The sequence below is a fragment of the Artemia franciscana genome, chromosome 1 (genome assembly GCF_032884065.1).
Source record: "Artemia franciscana chromosome 1, ASM3288406v1, whole genome shotgun sequence".
Taxonomy (NCBI): Eukaryota; Metazoa; Arthropoda; class Branchiopoda; order Anostraca; family Artemiidae; genus Artemia; species Artemia franciscana.
Genome location: NC_088863.1, coordinates 52,373,582 through 52,394,741, shown reverse-complemented (window position 1 = coordinate 52,394,741; position 21,160 = coordinate 52,373,582). Strand labels below are relative to the sequence as shown.

The following is a 21,160-nucleotide window of genomic DNA, read 5'->3' as shown; positions in this document are numbered from 1 at the left end:
TACTTTATTTAGTTTACGTGAACATGATGCGCGTTTATCTAAAGGATACATATATTACTAACATTATTGCTAACAAAATTTGCAAAATCTGCAGATAATTTAATAGCAAAAGCTCATATTACTCTCAAAAAATTAGAGATGTTTACAAGTTTAAGTTTGCTGTGTGTGAATGTAAAGAAATTTTTTTACTGACATTCCGTGGAGTGGGTGATTCTGTTGATGTAAGTAGTAAAGTTCTATTTGGTGAGAAACTTGTTTTACAAGCTATATCACTGCGGTATCACGGCTTCCATATTGATTGTAATCTATCGTAGAAGCATCATAGCGACATTATCTCCACCAAAGTTGCACTTGCATCCTCAAAAGATTGAAGCATATTCTGCCGGAACGTACTTTTCACACGATATATTTTGCAATAATCTACCCATATATCATACGGATGTTTAGTCTGGAGAAGCAATTTTTATGTCAATTACAAGCTAAATGGTTTTCTCATAGTTTTGATCGGACGATTTCGCTAAGAAAAGGGGGTGGGAAAGGAGGCCTAGTTACCTCCCAATTTTTGGTTACTTAAAAATACAACTAGATTTGTTTTATTTTTTTACAAAGTTTTGTTAGTAATAAACATACGTACCTTACGAACTAGCTTATGCAACGAACTTATATAACTGTATATTTTTATTACGTATGTGAGGGGGTTTGCCCCCTCGTCAATACCTCGTTCTTTACACTAAAGCTTGAATTTTGTCCCAGATCTTTTAGAATGACCCTTGAATCACAAAGGCCGTAGAATAACTAGTTAGAGTTACTACAAATACTTTAGCGTAAAGAGCAAGGTATTGTGGAAGAGATGAACCCCCTTATATAAGTAATATTTTATGTTCGTTTTAAGTTTTAATGTTGATCATTACTTCCAGTTGAAAAAAAAATAATTTTCTCATTGTCTTCATGGAAATTCTCTTCCCTCATGAAAAATTCCTCCATGGAAAGATCCTCCCACTTAACCTGCCCCCCCCCCCGACCCACCCTAACCCCAACACAAAAAAGTCCCCCCGAAAACGTCTGTACACTTCATAATTAACAACTATTATGTGTAAACAATGGTCAAAGTTTATAAGTTGCCGCCCGTCCCCCGGGAACTGTGGTGGATTTAGTCATCCCCAAAGACATAGTTATTAGGTTTTTGACTAAGTTAAACAGAATGGCTGTCTCAAAATTTTGATCCGGTGACCTTGGAGAAAAATGTGCGTTGGAGGGGGTCTCGGTGCCCTCCAATTTTTTGGTCACTTAAAAAGGACACTATAACTTTTAGTTTGCGTCAGAATGAACCCTCTTGTGACATTCTAGGACATCTAGGTCGATACGATCACCCCTGAGGAAAAAAAAGAAAAAAAAAATACGCACCCGTTATCTGTCTTCTGGCAAAAATACAAAATTCCACCATTTTTATGATAGGGGCTTGAAACTTCTACAGTAGGTTTCTCGGATATGCTGACTCTGATGGTGTGATTTTTTTAAGATTCTGTGACTTTTAGAGGGTATTTCCGCCTATTTTCTAAAATAAGGCACATTTTCTCAGGCTCGTAACTTTTGACCGGTAAGACTACACTTGATGAAACTTATATATTTAAAATTAGCATTAAAATGCAATTCTTTGATGTAACTATTTGTATCAAAACTTTGTTTTTTAGAGTTTTGGTCACTATTGAGCCTAGTCGCTTCTTACTACAGTTTGTTACCACGAACTGTTTGAAATAGTAACTTGTAAATGAATAAAAGTAATACATTCTACTATAACGTTGAGATAGAACTTACTAATGTCTCAAGTTTTCCCGTCCCTTTTTTGTTTTTGTAATTTTTTTTCTGCCCATTGTGAAAATTCAAATGCTAAACTGTTATCTGACTTGTAATCAACCAAATTCAAATGGTCAGCTGTTACCAATTAGACATGTGAAAAATCTAAATTCCCTTTAAATCCGGTCGTAATGTCCAGGGAAAGTCAACAGTCTTTAGATATTCTGGTACAACCCTCAAGGAGCAATTAAGCCAATGAGAAAGGAGGAAATCTCGTAACGTATTTCAATGTTATTGGAAATAGAATTTGCTTTCAACCTAGGAGATTGACCTTAACTTGACTCTTTTCACCCAAACTTGGCTTTATGTACACCTGTTATAGTATTCCAGAGCAAAAATAAGTTTCCTACAGCGCTTTTCCTTCCTTGCTCTCATAGTCATTTTCTATCAAAATAAACCGATGAAATTTATCTATAAATTTCTGAGTTGAACTTGCATGCATAATTGAAAAAAAAATTGGGAAAATGTACTATGCCTCATTCGGGAATAGAGATTAATGCATGGACGACTATAAAAAATGCTCGAGAAAGCATAAGTTTTCAAATACTTGGAACTCGTGAAATTCTCTCATTACCCTGAAGGTGATCAAATCCTTACCGCTATGTCTTATTATAGAGTTAATGAGGTATAGATAGTCGTGAATGCTAGAGCATTAAATGACTTTCATATAATGTACATATTTTTCAAACAGTTCGTGGTAACGAACTGTAGTAAGGAGCGACCCGGCTCAATAGAAACCAAAACTCTAAAAAATGGAATTTTGATACCAATAGCTAAATCAAAAGAATCGCATTTTAATGCTGATTTTAAATATATAAGTTTCATCAAGTTTAGTCTTACGAACCAAAAGTTACGAGCCTGAGAAAATTTGTGTCATTTTAGAAAATAGGGGGAAAACACCCCCTGCAAGTCATAGAATCTTAACAAAAATTACACCATCAGATTCAGCGTATCAGAGAACCCTAATGTAGAAGTTTGAAGCTCCTATCTACAAAAATGTGGAATTTTGTATTTTTTGCCAGAAGGCAGATCACGGATGCGTGTTTATTTGTTTGTTTGTTTGTTTTTTGTTTTTTTTTTCCTTTTTCCCAGGGGTGATCATTTCGACCAAGTTGTCCTAGAATATTGCAAGAGGGCTCATTCTAACGGAAATGAAAAGTTCTAGTGCCCTTTTTAAGTGACCAAAAAATTGGAGGGCACCTAGGCCCCCTCCCACGCTAATTATTTTCCCAAAGTCAACGGATCAAAATTCTGAGATAGCCATTTTATTCAACGTAGTCGAAAAACCTTATAACTATGTCTTTGGGGACGACTTACTCCTCCACAGTCCCCGTGGGAGGGGCTACAAGTTACAAACTTTGACCAGTGCTTACATATAGTAATGGTTATAGGGAAGTATACAGGTGTTTTTAGGAGGATTTTTTGGTTGGGGGAGGGGTTGAAAAGAGGGGGATATACTGGGGGAGCTTTCCATCGAGCAATTTGTAATGGGGGAAGAAAATTTCCATGAAGGGAGCGCAGGATTTACTAGCATTATTTAAAAAAAACAATGAAAAAATAAATATGAAAAAGTTTTTTTTCAGCTGGAAGTAAGGAGCAGCATTAAAACTTAAAACGAACAGAAATTATTACCCATATGAGGGGCTCACCTCCTCCTAATACCTCGCTTTTTACGCTAAAGTATTTTTAGTAATGTCAACTATTTATTCTACGGCTTTTGTGATTCAGAGGTCATTCCTAATGAATTGGGCCAAAATTTAAGATTTAGTGTAAAGAGAGAGGTACTGAAGAGAGGGCGAACCCTCTCATATGTGCAATTAAAACATGAGAATAAAAAATTCTTTACGTAAGCTAGTTTATAAGTTACGTATATCTTTTACTAATAAAAATATTCGTAAAAAATTAAAAGTTCTAGTTGCCTTTTTTATTAACCAAAAATTTGAGGGCAACTAGGCTTCCTCCCCCGCTTTTTTTTTCTCAAAATCATTCGATCAAAATTATGAGAAAGCCCTTTAGCCAAAAAAAAAAAAAAAAAAAAAATGCAAATTTCGTTTTAATTATTTCTCTGTGGAGAGCCAAAGTCAAAACATGCATTGATTCAAAAACGTTCAGAAATTAAATAAAAAAAACAAGTTTTTTCAACTGAAAGTAAGGAGCGACATTAAAACTTAAAACGAACAGAAATTACTTCGTATATGAAAGGGGCTGCTTCCTCATCAACGCCCCGCTCTTTACGCTAAAGCTTTTTACTGTTTTAAAAAGAACAGTTGAGAGAAAGAGTCAAACTTTAGCGTAAAGAGCGGGGCGTTGATGAGGAAGCAGCCCCTTTCATATAGGAAGTAATTTCTGTTCGTTTTAAGTTTTAATGTCGCTCCTTACTTTCAGTTGAAAAAACTTGCTTTTTTTATTTATCTATGATAAGTGGTTAACTTTCTTTGCGTTATATATGACCTACATATTTAATTAATATAATTAATTAATTAATTAAATACATATTAATAACATAATTAATAACTATATTTAATATATAGTACATTTAATTACATTTAATTATATATCTACATAATTAATAACATATTTAATTCTACAATTAAAGAAGTCGTTTCACACTAGACTAAGGCAGAAATCTATAAAGAGATCATAAGCATCGACTGAAATCCTTACAATCATCATGACTTGACTATTCAAAATATAAAAATATGGAAAGAAGATCGTTATTCAAGGCATAACCACCTGCTTTACAGACACAATTGAGAACAAAGAGCTTAAATCAAGGCCAAAAAAGAGTGGTTAATGCTAAAAAAGAGTGCAAGTTCAAAAATTTGCCCCTTTCACTGAACTGACCACTCCTACGTCGTTTACAAAAAAAAAATTATCCTGCGATCATTAAACATATTAGTTTTAAGTTTTCCAAATGCGTTCAAAATAAAATCAGTAGGGATCCTTACTCAAATGAATCTCTAAACGATGAGTTAGATAATGATTCGTGGGTTTTTTATTGCTAAAAGGTAAGGTTCCGCTAGAGATTTGAGTGTGTTAATTTGGATCCCTTGGACCATTAACTCAACTATAGTTGACTTCATTAATATTTAGATAAAGGTATGTCTCTAGTTAGTCCAAGTGTTTTGAAATAAATATTAGAGGTTCAAGTAACTAAACATAAACTATAGCTGACTTCACTGTAGTCAAGTCCAGTGCTGTATCGTAGCAGCAAAAAAAAAAAAAAAAAAATGGTGAACATAATTTTATTCGCACAAAATAATTCTTCTTCTTCCTCCAGTGGACTTTCTCCTTCTTTCATATTTTTTCATCTAATCTTGTATGAGATAAGTAGTTTTGTGGGAATATTCCTAGACAATGAATATCTGCTTGTTTGGCAAATGTATTGCTTTGCTTTCAGCACATTAAGTTTGAGTATATTATTGTTAGTACACGCGAATGAGACAATGATTCTGAGAAAGGGATATTTTAGACCATGTAAATCAGAGAAGAAAGTCTTTCTGGGTAGTTTATCCCACCAAAACAGGAGCGCAAATTTAATTTTGCTACTGTGTCAAAATAACATCGGTAGCTTGCAAAAATGTCAATGATACAACCGACACAACATTTCGTTTCGATGCATTTACAATGTCGATCGAGAAGAACTCAAAACCCATCAATAACTACACAAAATTTCATAAATAATAATAAATTAAATATACCTAATTTCTTATTATATCCCCAAAGAATGGTTGCCCCAAACAGCTTTAATTGATTTTGGTTGCCCAATGGTTGCTCAACAGCAAATAGATTTTAATTGAATTCATTTCTCTTTTAGCTGATCCCCAAAATTTTGATCTAGTTTTGGTCTTGCTAAAATTCAACTATGGCTTTTAGTTGTTTTTTTTTTTTTAGATAATATATATTACTAAAATGTTTTTATTTCAGGGTAACAGAGTGCGCACCGATTCAAGATGCTCAGCCACGGAGTTGCCTCCTATGAACGGCGGTAGTCGTCAAATGTCAGCACTGTCTGTGAATGTGTTTGAAGCTATACCAGAAAACGACGAACTTCCAATTAATTATGTTACTTCACTGCCAAGTATACAAGTGTCTCCTAGTGATGCTGTAATTGACGAGTTTAATGAAAATAGCAAACCGAGAGGTGAATCGTTCCTCAGAAATGACAGCAAGTTGAGCATTGCACATAGCATGGTCTCAGGAAGAAGTTCACGAGCATCTCAGGCTAATTTTGACGGATCACGACCCTTATACAGAGATGATATTTTCTATAGTGCTAGTCTTCTAAGGCTATCTCAGTACGCAGCAGCTCAGGTAAGCTGAAAATGAGAATTAGATTATCCTTCGTTAAAACTAAGGCAATTACCAATTGTTGAACCTAAAAATATGGTTCCGAATTTAAATTAAAATAGATTGGCTTACAGTTGATTAATTAAAGAAGATATTTACCACTGAAATATTTGTAAATCAGGTTTAGGTTTCAGAAATATACAAATTTGCGATAAATAATATTGACACTTAATTTTTAATTTCGCGATGTAAATTTTCATAATTAATGGCCAGCTGTAACTGAAACCCCAAAACATGGTCTATAACTGACGGCAATTTAAGCATAATTGATCATAAAAAAAAGCGCTAATAAGATGTCTAGTGGCAAAATGTCAATAGGCCAGTTACAAGTACATTACCCCAGATATTTAAAAAATTTTAATTCTTTAAAGTGAATCAAGCATAACATGTTCAACAATTAACACCTAATTCTGGTTTCTAAAATAATGTCCAGATGCCGTTCCTTAATTATCCCTCAGTCACACCATTATCATGCCTGTATTTGAATGAAATAAAAAGAAAGGTTTTCATCTGAAAGTAAGTAGCAACATTAAAAACTTAAAACAGACATAAATTATTATACAGGCAAGGAAGTTGCCCCCTCTTCAATACCTGGCTGTTCATGCTAACGTTTTTTAGCACTTTTAAAAAGCTTCTTATTGTTCTAATTAAACTACCCTTGTATTTTAGGAGTCATTCTTAAGGAAATAGGACAAGAAGTTAAACTTTGGAGTAAAGAGGAAGGTTTTGAGGAGGAGGTAACCCCTCATATACGTAATAACTTTTGTTTGTCTTAAGTATTATTGCTGCTCCTTACTTTCAGTTGATTGATGCACGTCGCCCAATCAATGGAAAAATTCACCCCCATGGGAAGCAATGATGCCATATATTGTATAAAAGAGGTTGTATCCAGAAAATATTTTTCATTATAATAAAGTATTCCTAGGGCACGACCCGGAAAAAGATACCAAGCTGATGGTGTTTTCATTGATGATGGTGATGGTGCCAAGTTGATGGTGCTGATTGATGGTGTTAGGTAACACGCAAAATTTTGAATAATGCTATTTAAATATCACGAGGGGGCACCAGGATCTTAAAATTTCTAGATGGAGCATGGCCCAAAATCGGTTTAGAACCATTGCAATAGACAATTCAATCCTGATGAAAATTTACTCCAGACAACTACCCTTAACATTTCCACCTGTAAAATTGAGGCGGCAAAGAAAAAGTAAGACAAATAAAAAGAAATTTGTAAAGAAAATATGGACAATTTCCTAAGCGTAAAATTTCTCTTTAAAAGTTCACCCCCCCCCCTAGAAACTTTTCCTCTCATGGAAACTTCTCTCCATGGAAAATTGCCCCAGCAGAAAATCAACCCTTTCTCAACCAAAAACTGAATTTATACTTCCCAAAGATAATTACTATGCGTAAACAATAGACAAATTATATAACATAAAGAGCTTCCTCCAAGGGCTGTGGGGGTTATGTTTTGTCCAAAAGCAAAGACTTTAGACCTCTCAGCTATGATGAAAAAATGGCTATCTCAAAATTTTAATCGAATGACTTTGAGGGAAAACGGGCATTGGAAGGGCGATAGCTATCCTCTAATCTTTTTAATCACCCAAAAAGGGCTCTAGAACTTATATTTTCGTTTGAATGAGATCCTTCCCGGTATTCTAGGGTCATTGGTTAGATGAGATCACCCCTGGGGAAAAAACCCAAATAAGCACACATCCGTGGTCTTTCTTCTAGCAAAAAAAAAACAAAACAAAACAAACAAAATTTCGTATTTTCGCAGATGGGAGCTTGAAACCTCTACAGTAAAGTTCGCTGATATGCTGAATATGATTATGTGATTTTCATTAAGATCACTTGACGTTTAGTGAGTGTTTCGACCCGTTTTCGAAAATCAGGCAGATTTTCTTAGGCTCATGTTTTTTGATGGGTACCACTAAACTCAATGGGTCTTATATATTTGGAATCAGCGTAAAGATTCAGTTCCTTTGATGTGTATTGATATCAAAATTTCTTTTTTTGAGTTTTGGTTACTATTGAGTCACGTCACTCCTTACTTACTGTTTGTTAACACGAACTATTTAAAGTCTAAACTCCCTAATGCCAGGTGTTTTTTTTTTTTTTTTTTTGGACGCCACACTTGGACTACAGAATTAAAAATAGAAATGACAAGCAATTGATTTGAAAAGCCTGTATAAACACTATTTTGTTTCCAACTATTGCCAGATAATACTATGTCTTCTATCAAAATCAAATTACAGGTATAAGAAACTTAAACGTTTCCTAAAAACTTTTGCTTAAAAGCCAATCACAGTTCAACTCGCGAAGCTACGAGTGGGATGCATAATTGACGCTTTAATCGTGCGTATTGATATGGCACCTTGACATAAAGCAAGACAGTATAGCCTATGTAGTATTGTCTGTCCAGCGTAGGCTTATATAACAAGATGTCTACCGCAATGAATATAACTTCCTTACATTTCCCACCTGACAATCACTGACCTTGGTACTTAGTCTTAGTAAAATTAAATTAGGTCTTTGGTACGTGGGCTTTTTTGGATGTAAAGTCGGTGCTGTAGCTTGCAAATTTTGCTACACAAGAAATTTAGAAGTATCCAGAAAAGGGGATGCTAATTGCTAATTTTGAAAAATCAATCGGAAAAATCAATAACGCAATCTTGATGGCGCGATGGTACTTCCGAGTATTCTGGGTACCATTTGGATCACTGCTTAACAAAACTGCTACATTACACTCAACGAATGAAGTCAATAGCATATGTGGACGAACATAAGGGACAAATTTTTGTTGACACGGTACTCTCACCACTACTATCAGCTCCCCCCCCCCCGAGATCTGAAAGTGTAAGGTCCGAAGCTCTGAACATTAACTTTCGCTTGTCTTTTTTCTAGCCTATCACCGAGCCCAAAACGAACCAACTTAGTCAAATACAACTTTAAAATGAATGTCTATATTCACCTATTAGTTTGAAGAGACCTACTTGCATCTTTTGGTGCGAAAGAAACCTACTTGATGGCTATTCTGCCTTATATACACAAAGATACTACCATGTCATCTATTTGAATATTTTCAAAGAGTTGCGTAATAGCAAGCTGTCATGTTGACTTTGATGCCTTTGGGTCCCATAATTAGTGAGCTGCAACTCGAAGTTTAAATAGAAAGGAGCACGAACTCTGGTACCAAAGGCCCGAATTTCAGGAAATGTCGAAATTAATTAATATAAATACTTTGACTTGGGCTAAGTCAATTATCACGGCTTAAAATACTCCCACTAAAAATTGATTGCAAATTTTCTTCTTTATTTATTTCATTTTGGCAATACATAATTAGATTCCATAATTTTGTTTATTTGGAAAATCGTTGCCGTTTGTGCACAATACAATTTCATTTAATTCAAATAAGTTGTCAGATAAAATGAGTATATATTTTTTTCTTTCAACTACTATTTTTACCATCCGAAGAAACAGAATGACAAACATATTTTTTTTAAACAAGTATAAGTCATTTAAACTAACGGATAAAGTGAAAGAAAATACGAAAAAAAGCATTGATCAGCCCAGAGAATTATTTTCTACGTTAACTTAGCATTTTCGTCCGTAAACGGGCGAATTATGACAAGGTAAGGGCAGTTATCAAAAATATAATTTTAAGAAAGACTTGTTTCCACAAATGCGATAAAGATGAAATTTGAAAGCACGTAGAAACTAAAGCGCAAGATAAAAAGTGACCTAGTATTAAAAGAATGTTGTATAAAATAAAAATAAAAACGACAGACATCGTAAAAAATAATAGGAAAATTTAGAAGCTGAATAAATATTTACAAAAAAGAAGAACCGATTTCCTCATCAAACCGCAAGATATATTGTGGCTTGAATTTCGGCTTAATTATGCTTGATTGTGATAATAAGGAAGGGCAGAAAAGTCTAATTAAGAAATGAAAATACAAAAGGAACTGTAACTCAAATAGAACAATATCTTGTACAGAGCTTATGCAATCAATCAATTTATTTGAAGAAAACAGAGAAAAAATTAAAAAGTCAGCCCCCACAAAGGCTCTTTGGCCGGTAAGAGTGGGAGACTAAAAACTACATTAAATATGCCACCAAAGGGATTAAGAAGGTGCAGTTTAGCTTCGAAAGTTATTGCAGTCTTTGGGAATCAGCAGATTGTTAATATTTAACTCTTTAAGGAGGAAAAGCGTTGTCAAATTCGAATAATTAGTTTTGTTTGTTAATTTCTTAGTTCAACATGACAACACTGACAAATATGTGATACTGCCCTTATAGCATCATAATTTTGAAATAGCCAAAGGAAAAATCTGAGAAAAATTGTGGTTTTCAGGTATGATTAAACCAAAGATGGTTGCAGGGAAAAAAAAATTATTTTAGTGTTCTTGGATACACTGGATTTCTAAAATAAAACTGCATACGAATGTTAAACAGTAAATAATAAATTAATTTTTTTTCAATACTGATAGTACAGTACTTGCTTGGTTAAAACCCAAGTAATTCATAAACAAAATTGCCAGAGCTGCAACTCCTTGGGATTTTCCCAGGATTTTGGGATTCCGGTTTTGAGCTTTCGATCTTTTGAAAAGCTTTTATGCAAAACATTGGAGCCTAAAAATTTGATCAAGTGGATAAATTGTCTTTTTTCGACCTTTTGAGATTTTGTTTAAGCCTCAAAGAGTCAATTTTGACATACTGTTAAATCTTCAGAAACAGCCCTTCAAATTTCTCCCAAAAACAGAGTAATTTGTTACAAAAGTAGGTACAAGGGTAATTTACAGCAGTTTTTTTTTAGAATATCCATAACTTTCGAGAGACTATATGTAAAACGATTCGGAATATCAATAAGTGTTAATATAACAAAATTAATTTTTTAAACCCCATTTATGCTATCCCTTGCAAAACCAAAATACATTGAAATCTCATTATGTGTTAGTTTTTGCAAAAAGTGATGGTAAATATATTTTTGAGCTTTGCTCCCTCTCCTCCTAGGAAACAATTTTGACAACTTAACTACTTCATAAGGGTTCCTGTGGGTACGCATGGTGGTAATCCTTTTAAATGTATACTGATTTCACACTAGAATAAAATAAAAGGACAAGACATTTTTTCTTAAATAAATAAACTGCAAAAAATACCATGCAACTCAAAACAGTGGATCTGTAATCGAAAATAGATTAAACAAATTGAAAAGGAAAGATAGTGGGGGAAAAGAGAAGGGAGGAGAGAACTAAATCTCTAGGAAATGGAGGTCGTCAGTTAGCACTTTTTAAATTGTGCATAAGAATGACATAACCAAATTTTTATAGGAAGGAAGCTCCATATGGAGGCAAAACATAAAAAGGGATTGAAATCTGATCTTATGGTTTTAGTTTTATGAATGAAAATATACATATTATTTCTGAGAGAAAAAGAGACGCAAGATTCCTTTCGTAGTCCAGAATTTAAAAGATATAATTGTTTGAGAAGTTAGAGAGGAGGCCATTTAAATACATAAAAATGAAACAAGAAGAAAAAGAAAGATGTATGTGGATTGACTATCCAATAAGTTAATGCTGATCTGGAAATAAATATGTAATGAAAATAAATTAACTATGAAAACAAGTTAGTCAAAAACTCAAACTTGGGCTTGGGTCCAGTTGTGCTTCAATAGCAGGGCGTTCTTTGATTCTGGAAGCTGGTTCACCTTTACTTTCTTTTTTGAACTCAGTCAATCTAATACAACAGGATAACATATAACATAATAGGATAACTAATAGTATAGGAGCAATAACATAATTTTATTCTCTTTTTTATGTGCCACTGATGGTGGTTGATTGGGGGAAGTAGTAAAAGTCTTAACTCTGCTATTTTTACCTTGGGCTGAATCGACGAATGTGACGTTACATTTTGGAAACCTGTTTGGATTTCTTGTACGTGAAAGTCATATTTTTGCTTGTCATTGAACCAGAATCTCCTGTTTGCAAACTAAAATTGATTTTCATCACCTACGGTTTTTTGGTCCCACCACCAAAATATCCTACTAGAACATTTAATAGAAAGATTGTGTGATCTTAACAAGGATTCATTTTCACAAGTTCATAGGGCCTTTCATCTACTTTTGTTACCCAGTACTGCTTTCAATTTCAATTGAGTTTATCATTTATTCTCTGTTTGGGACTAAACAGGAAAATGATATCCCACATGCCTCTTACACTTCAATGCTCCTCTTATTGCTAAAGAGATCGAGCTTAACTTTTGCTCTTTTCTTTGTAGTTATATTGCAAAGCTGGCCCGTGACAACAAAATCATTTTATAAGCCAAGATAGATAAATTTGTTTAACGCGGTCAACAATTCTTGAATGGCTAATTAAATTATTTAACTTTAGTTTATTCATAAAAAATATTTTGAGTTAAAGTACATCGGAAATCGTGATGCATTGACAACTTTATGATAAATATCTTTTTATGATAGATATCTTGAGGAGGAGGGAGATCAGATAGTGAGTTTCTAAAGGAGCTAACCAAGTCCTAATTCAACCGCGAAATGAGCTAAATCTTGAATTGGGTGGAAAAAAAGAGCTGCCAGATCCTGATTAAGTACGAAAACGCTGGATCCTGACTTGGAGTAGTAACAACTTGAGTCCAAGCTGCTCATGCCTCTCCCAGTGCCAACTTTTCAGCAAAAAGGTAGACATACAGTTTCTTGTTAAAGATGGGAAAGAACAATGATTTTAACCTCTATGACTGGTGGTACCAAGTGAATCCAAGGCTCCACCAATACCTCTCTTTCTCCTTTAATTTCTGAGCAGATAGAGAGGAAAGTTTCAACTTATTTGAAGTAGAATCGCGCTTGGATTTTCAAAATGTAGAGTTGGGGGGGGGTTTAAAGTGGGTTACTCCTTCCAACAGTTATCTTTCGCCTATAACCAACACTTTAGCTAAAAGTTAAGCGTATTGGACCTGGCTTGAACAAGATTTATGTAAGGATTTTTGATAATTGTGATTGGAGATTCAAAGTGGGTCAGTGCCTCACCCAGCCCCCTTGAACCTCCCAAGGTGGCTTTTTAGCTGGAACTTGGGCATCTTGTACCTTGTTTAAGTTGGAATCACGAAAAGTTTTTCTGTCTCCACAATTGTAGGACCAAAATGAGTCTCTATTCCTATCTATATTACCCATCTCTATATCGCCACCTTTTACGCAAAATGAAAGGTGTCGCATAGATAGAGTAAACCAATGGTGCGAGGGTAGACTCTACTGCTGGTCGAGTATGAATAGCCAATGCGTCGGGCTAACACCTGACGCACTGGCCAAATCGTCTGGAAAATTTCCAAATCAGAGTAATTGTCCTATGCTTCAATATAATTCAGAACTACTTCTGACTACCACGATGGGAGGCTGGAAGGTACGACTGAGCGAGAAATATACCAGAAACCAAGTAATCTCTCGGCATTACATCTACCGAGGAATACTACTCGTAAATCTTGGACTTACATTTCCTATCCAAGCCACAGAATTGGGCTAGATGAGTACTTGTTAATGTAGAAAACAAACTTACTTCATTTAGCATCACACAAACAAGGTCTAACTATCTGGACAAAGAGACTTATTCTGAGACCAAGAGGTTGCGATAGAAATAAAAAGAACAAAAAACAACTAATCTGATAAATTAAAAAAATTAAGAAAACAGAGATTTGAGGAAAATCGTCTGTGTAGAATTTTTAGGCAATTATCTATTTCAGCAAAAATCCGAGGAAAAGGATGATAGACCCTTTCAGAATTTGAAACTTCTGTATTTTGATAATTTTAGCCGATGGCGAGTCATCCATACTATTAAATGTCACGCAAGCATTTAATGTAAGAAAACAAGAGCTAAGAGCTCATATGGCACTTGTGACGAGGTCGGAAGAGCCAAGAGCCAAGAGCTCATATGGTGTGAGCTCTAGCAAATTCTATGAATCAGTAGATTGATTAAAAAGGAAAATCAGAGGCTTAATGCCAGTCGGGATTTAAAATAAGAACTTTGGGTCACAAGGTCCTTCTAAGGTCCTTCAAGGTCATTTGGATCCGATCACCCACTCGTAAGTTAAAAATACTTCAATCTTTCTAATTTTCCCTCTCCCTTCAGCCCTCCAGATGGTTGAATCGGGGAAAACAGCTTTAGCAAGTCAATTTATGCAGCTCCCTGACACACCTACCAATTTTCATCGTCCTAGCACGTCCAGAAACACCAAACTCACAAAAACACTGAACCCCAACCCCTACCTCCCCTGAAGAGAGCGGATCCAGTCCGGTCACGTCGATCACGTATCTACAATATTTGCTTATTCTACCCACCAAGTTTCATCCCGATCTCTCTACTCTAAGTGTTTACCAAGATTTCCAGTTTCCCCTTCTCCTCCAGATGTCAACAGGTCTGGTCGGGATTTGAAGTAAAAGCTCTGAGACACGAGTTCCTTCTAAATATCAAATTGCATTAAGATCTGATCACCCGTTCTTAAGTTGAAAATACCAAAATTTTTCTAGTTTTTCCAAATTAACAACCCCCAGCTCCCCCAAAGAGAGCGGATTCAGTCCTGTTATGTCAACCACATATCTAGGACTTGTGCTTATTCTTCCCACCAAGTTTCATCCCGATCTCTCCACTCTAAGCGTTTTCCAAGATTTCCGGTTTCCAAGATTTCCGGTTTCCCCCCTCCAACCCACCATGTTCACAGATCCGAATCGAAACGAAAATGGAGCATTTGAGACATAATATCTTTCTATATATCAAGTTTCATTAAGATCCAATCACCCATTCGTAGGATAAATAAACCTCAATTTTCACGTTTTCCAAGATTTCCGGTTTCCCCCTTCAACCTCCAGCCTTTCCCCCTCCAGACCTAAAGCACAAGATCCTTCTAAATATCAAATTTCATTAAGATATGATCACCCGTTCATAAGTTACAAATACCTCATATTTTCTAATTTCTCCGAATTATTCCCCCCCCCCACAATTCCACCTAAGAGAGTGGATCCGTATACTATTATGACACCCAATAGTAGGTGCGTGTACTATACTCGAACGAGAATCATGAAAATAATTTCAGTATTTAGCACTAAATACCTTCGGCTGTCTCCCATTCACCTCCTCAGCTTTTCATTAGGAAGACCGGTAAATCGGTAAATTTTTTCACAGACTGGTTTGGTATTTGTGTTACGATTATCTTTATACTATGGCTAAAGTTATATTATTATTATATTATTATTATATATATATATATATATATATATATATATATATATATATATATATATATATATATATATATATAAGTTATAAAACTTAAAAGCTATATATTATAGTAATTGTGATTTTCAGATGTACACAACACGTTAAATGGCACTGCTCATATCTTCTTAAAGTTGATATGCTTGAAAACCTAAAATGGTTATAATCTTGGGCTCGAGGATATAGAGGCACAGAGGCGTGTACTATATCCTTGTCCCATCTTCCTCTCGTAACTAAGTGCCGGTGGAGGGTAAGACTGGTGTACTAAATGGCTAGCATTGACTTATTATACGAGACCGATGGTGAACAAATGTAGTGAAATGTTAAACAAAAAAACCTTACTGTATTTTCATCTTAAGGGGTGCGGTCGCAGTTTTGTGCAGTTGGTTCTGTCCATTTTTTGATTTGGTAAATTTAAGGGTAGTTAAATCCACTCAAATGACTATGCAGTGACTAAAGATAACAATGCAGTACAATGACACAGTTTCGCAGTTATTGATAAAGTGTTTGTATAGAAATTTTAGTGGTGTGTGCATTATCAAAATATTTTTACCATAAAATTGAAAAAAAATTAACAGGTATCTTTTTTTGAGGCAAAGTAGTGTATCAATAAATTTGAAATCCTTTATTTTCAAAATAACGACTTAGATTGAATTGCGATTTGTGTTTTTGGGCATAGTAACATAGCATTAACTTCTATGCAAGGTGCAAATTAAAAGTAATAGCATCGATTTGGTGTCACTTGATAGGAGTTAAGTAAATCTAATCAGAACCAGTGTACTACGAAACCCTTCATTAAAAAAAAAAAAAAATGTCTCTTTTAACAGAAAAGATTTATCTTTTGAGGCTTACTATTTTCAAAGTGACGAGGGATCCACAACTACGGAGTTTGATTGATAGCAAATAAATAAAATCATAGTTTTTGTCCCACAAGACTCTTTTTGGCAATACTAGCCAAAGTTGACGTAAATCAAGTCATGTAAATCTTCTTGGAGTTTCTTTTTCTTTCTTTCTTTTTTTACGGTGGGACGTTGTGTTTTCATTAAGTGACTTATCTAGTAAAATAAATTTCACCAAAATATTCCTGCTTAAGTTATGTTGAGCCTTGCAATATTATCAAACTATAAAACTTAGCTAAATACGTATGGAAGGACCTTAGTCAAAATACAAACACACAAGACGGAGGTTAATTTTTGAATGATCACGACTTCTCGATTTTTTGTAGCCCTGGGGACGGCTTCATACTTATCATTTGTATGCGTTGCTTCAACTGTTTTCAGCCTTATTCTAACTATGAGCAGGAACTGGATAAATGTAAATGTCTAGCTAGACATCTTACCACTACCGAGGAAAGGATAGCTAGAACACAACTTTAAATAACATGTTTTATCTTATTTTTCCTTTTTTTTCCTCTTACTGTTTAAAATCTTTCAATTATTTTACTGTATCACCTTTAAATTAAAATAAACCAATAGCAAAAATTGTGTCATTGAACCCTTCGTTGACTTTCAAATAAAAGCAAAATTCAGTAGAATGAACCAAGCAATATCGAATATTCCCAGACGGAACGTTTCCTCAAGCTTGTCCTTTTCATGTCTAGTTGATGTTTCCTATAATGACTTCCACTGATAGCTCAGCGTTTTCACTTCTATTGATTCCTTTGGAAGAACTCTATTTGTCTCTCCAAAATAAATCTGTTGATTGCCCATATTATCAGAGACAAAAAAACCTTGTTTATTGTAATGAATGCGGTCCCAGCTGGATACGACAAGTTATAAACCAGAATAACACTTAATGTAGGCATATGAAACATGCTCATTCCTGAACTCGTTTATATTTTCTTTGCCTATGAATCATCTTGTTTAAATATAATTTCACTGCTATTGATTATCACTATGGAATCTTATTTAATTAGGTACATGTGGGAAGCATATACAGGACAGCCATGGATAGGGCATTAAAAACAGAAAGAAGTCAAAAAGATAAAATAATGAAAGTAAAGAGCAGGATAAAAATTTAAGAACAGAATGTATATTATTTACGAGAAAAGAGCAGTCACTGCTGTAATCCCTCTGCTCTCTACGGGAAAGTTTAAACAATCGCTAGATCTTGCTCTCAAAACGCATAAGCTAAGCTTTGAAGTAGAGAATGAGCAGGTTAGGGAATAATGGTAGTCTCCCTTGTCTCACGTGGAATACAGTTTCTGCTTGCAGTATTTTCTATTAAAAAAAAAACACACCCAAGAAGTGGGGTTAGGTTAATCCTAATGAGAAACACCAAAACATGATGATAATATAATACTGTAGAAACAAAATTATAGAAACTATGACTTAGAATTATGGAAAGCAGGCCGCAAAAAACGAATTATATTAAATACCTAACCCCCAACCACCTCTATATATTAAATATTTAATTTAAGTATACATACATCGAAGTTAATGCCGTATCCTTTACCTTACCTTTTCACATCGAAGTTTTTCTCACCCAAAAATAAGCAAATTATAACCGGTCCCAGAGAGGCAAACCGTTTTTAGTCATGTCTTATACAGCTCAATTCTTGAGTGTGTACCCCGTACCCCGCTTGCTATAATATATATACATATATACAGACAAGTATATTTCGCTTGCTATGAAAGTGAAACTTCACTCTTCAGTTTCATTCGAGAAAACTTGCTGTCTTTGCTCATTTTTACGAGGCTCTCGCTGTAGTTGAACACATTGAGCAAACTAGAACTGAATCAGTTTTGCTTGAGCAGAATATCCTCCAAAATTATACTTAAATTCTTTATGGGCTATAGGGGGGTTCTTTTGTTCTATCCTCTTCTAAGATCCATGTATAACGGGAATTATGCCCACAAAAAAAACAGCATTGAAATCTCTTAAAAATAGCTTTAGTATGAGTTTTTAGTATGTTAAAGGTTTTCTTTGCTTGTCAGTGCTTTAAAATCAAAAGATGTGTATAAAAAAAAACACACAAAAAGCGCTAATAAGGTGGCTTTCCAGTTATATAGGGAAACAAAATAATTCTTTGTACCCTGCTTTAAATAAGGATATATTTAAAAATGGGACATCCATTGGTTTCTCATCTTTGGCCAATTAATTCATCAGGCTGAGTAACAAGAGGGCACATAAAGCTAAATGAGTTTTATTTCTTAACAGCTGATTTGTTTGTCCAAGTACAACGCGTGGGAGGTTTCAAGCCGCAAATTTTGTGGCTAAAAGAATCCTATTTTAGTTTTAATAATCCTGTTCCAGTGTATTTTTTACTTTTTCCCACTAAGGTTTCCCACGTACAATTAAAATATGAGTTAGCATCGTATATATCATATTTGGCGAGGCTTATATAAATTAGAACGAATTCTTACAAAATTGTACCAATAAAATAGAACACATTTGACCCAAATAACACTCAAACATTTGTAACAAAATTAGTCTTGACTTACGTTTATTTAAGGCTATAATATTATGCTTGTCCGTCCTATTATAGACTTAAGTCCCCATTAGGTTTTGTCGCAGTCAATGCTGTCAAATTAATTTTATTAAGTTTAATGATGAAATTAAAGGGAAGCCTCAATATTTTTTGCCTGCTAATTAAATTTTTACCCGCTGAAAACATTTTGCCTTAAATTCCGCTAAATATTCGGGCTGATAAAGGATAATTGTTAAATAAAAAGAATTTGCCTGCTCAAATGTTTTTTTCTTTTGTCTTTGTATTCTGCCAAGTTAGAATTTTAATTATTTGGCACGGCATTTTCCAAAAACCAATGACACAGACCTACTATTTTGGCAGTGGAAAACCGTTTGTCTCAAGTTCAACGATACAGTTGTAAATGTAATAAGTGTGTTACTAGGATCAACATCCAACAGAAAATAATTTTTGAACAACTTTCTTCGGTTTCATGAAGTTTTTCCTATTCTCTCCCTTCTTGTATGAAAAATATTTTTTTTCTCCTCTTTGACAAGATTTAAACACTTAAATTATAACCTCTTATTGTTTTTTTTATTTAATATCATGAAGCCTTCTACTTTCTTCTTTTATTTATGGATTTGATTTTTCAAAAAAAAATTATATATTCCTTCAGATTCAAAATTAAAGATCATTATTTTCGTTATTGTTCTTTACTCAGTTTTATAAAGATTCTTAATTTTTTTGAATGAAGTTTTTATTATTATTTTCCTTGTTTAATAAGATTTTAAAATTGAAATGTTTCTTTCATTGTCTCTTTACTACTACTTTCTCCTGCTTTAATAGCATCGATTTCGTTCTTTTTTTTCTTGTTTCTAAGATTTAAAAATTAAAATGTTTCTCTTTTCGTCTGAAACATCTGGAGGATTCCCATCGTCAATTTTCTAATGGTATGAAAAAGTTATTTCCTAGCAAAAGGGACTACTGTACTTTCTATTAAATTAACGATTCTTTCAGTGTCTCCTAGGTACAAAACTGTATTAAGTAAATTAGAACAGCAGTAAAGCAAAAAAATAAAGTAATAGTTAACTCTGCCATAATCCTAACTAATTCTACCATGGATACACGTTCATAAATATTATCTATAAGTTTCACGTAGAAGTCCGTCTATGTCGTATATTTTGAATATTATTTCAGTGGGCGTGCACTTAGGAATTTATTAGGTTACGTTTCAGGGAGGGGGTTCATTTGAAAAGTTAAGTGAAACATACAATAGACATAGAATATAACAGAAAATAGTAAAATTCTTTATATTTTGTGGAGAGTTGATAAGGTTTGTGAAAAAAAAAAAAAAAAAAAAAAAAAAAAAAAAAAAAAAAAAAAAAAAAAAAAAACGATCAAAAAGGATCAAACGCTAGAGTATTTTCTATTATGTGTGTTGGTCCAAATGAATCCTAGTAAATACAGTTCGAATGAACCTATCTTTTTAGACGCATTCTCTGAAAAGGTGGAATAACCCAGGATAAATTCTGATGCAAAACCTCTTGGGATTCAAAACGAAACGATTTGGCTGCTTGAGGCCAAAGTGTGATATTTGATGGGGTGTAAAACTGAAAATACGCTTTGTTGTTTTTACTCTTCTAGAAATTTGTTTTTAAAGAAGGGAGGTGTTTTTTTTTTTTTTTTGAAGTCAATGGACAGTATAATAATTAAGATATCAAAATTTCCTAGTTTCAGCGTTTGCTATGAGAGATAACACATCTCGGTTAAATCTTGCATTAACCAGTGCAAAGCGTCTCGAAGAAAAAATACGTAAGCTTTGGTATATCACGAGAGCCGAACAAGATACAGGAATTGGATTAAAATAATCAATAAAACATATTGATCTTAACAAAGTAGCGCAGTAAAAATAGTGCAGGGTAAAGATAGGATAATCAGGGCCATATGAAGGATTTTTTTTTCGGGGGGAAGGGGTACAAAAGAATTTTATGGGGGGGAGTGGGATACAATAAAACTTTTAAAGGTACATCAAAAAAATTTTTATATTCATTTTATTACGTTTTTTATTAGTTGGACAAGCATTTTGGGGGAGGGACGGGGTTCAAACCCCTTAACCCACCCGGATACGGCCTTGAGGAAACTAACAACCTTTTTCTCTGGTATCCTAAAAAATTATTGGTTTTCATTTTATTATCAGTTTTGTTTCTGCGAGCTAAAGAGTAAGGTATTGAGGAGGGGGAAACCCCCTCATATACACAACAATTTCTGTTCGTATCAA

General features: G+C 34.1%; 1 protein-coding gene across 1 annotated transcript in view; it reads left to right on the top strand.

Annotated features, from left to right (window-relative positions):
- Positions 1-21,160, top strand: part of LOC136031230 (monocarboxylate transporter 10-like) — a 116,359-nt gene that overhangs the window by 56,913 nt on the left and 38,286 nt on the right. Inside the window, exon 3 of the mRNA XM_065710629.1 lies at positions 5,782-6,168. Coding sequence (XP_065566701.1) covers positions 5,782-6,168 — 387 coding nt within the window. The remainder of the gene's footprint in view (positions 1-5,781; positions 6,169-21,160) is intronic.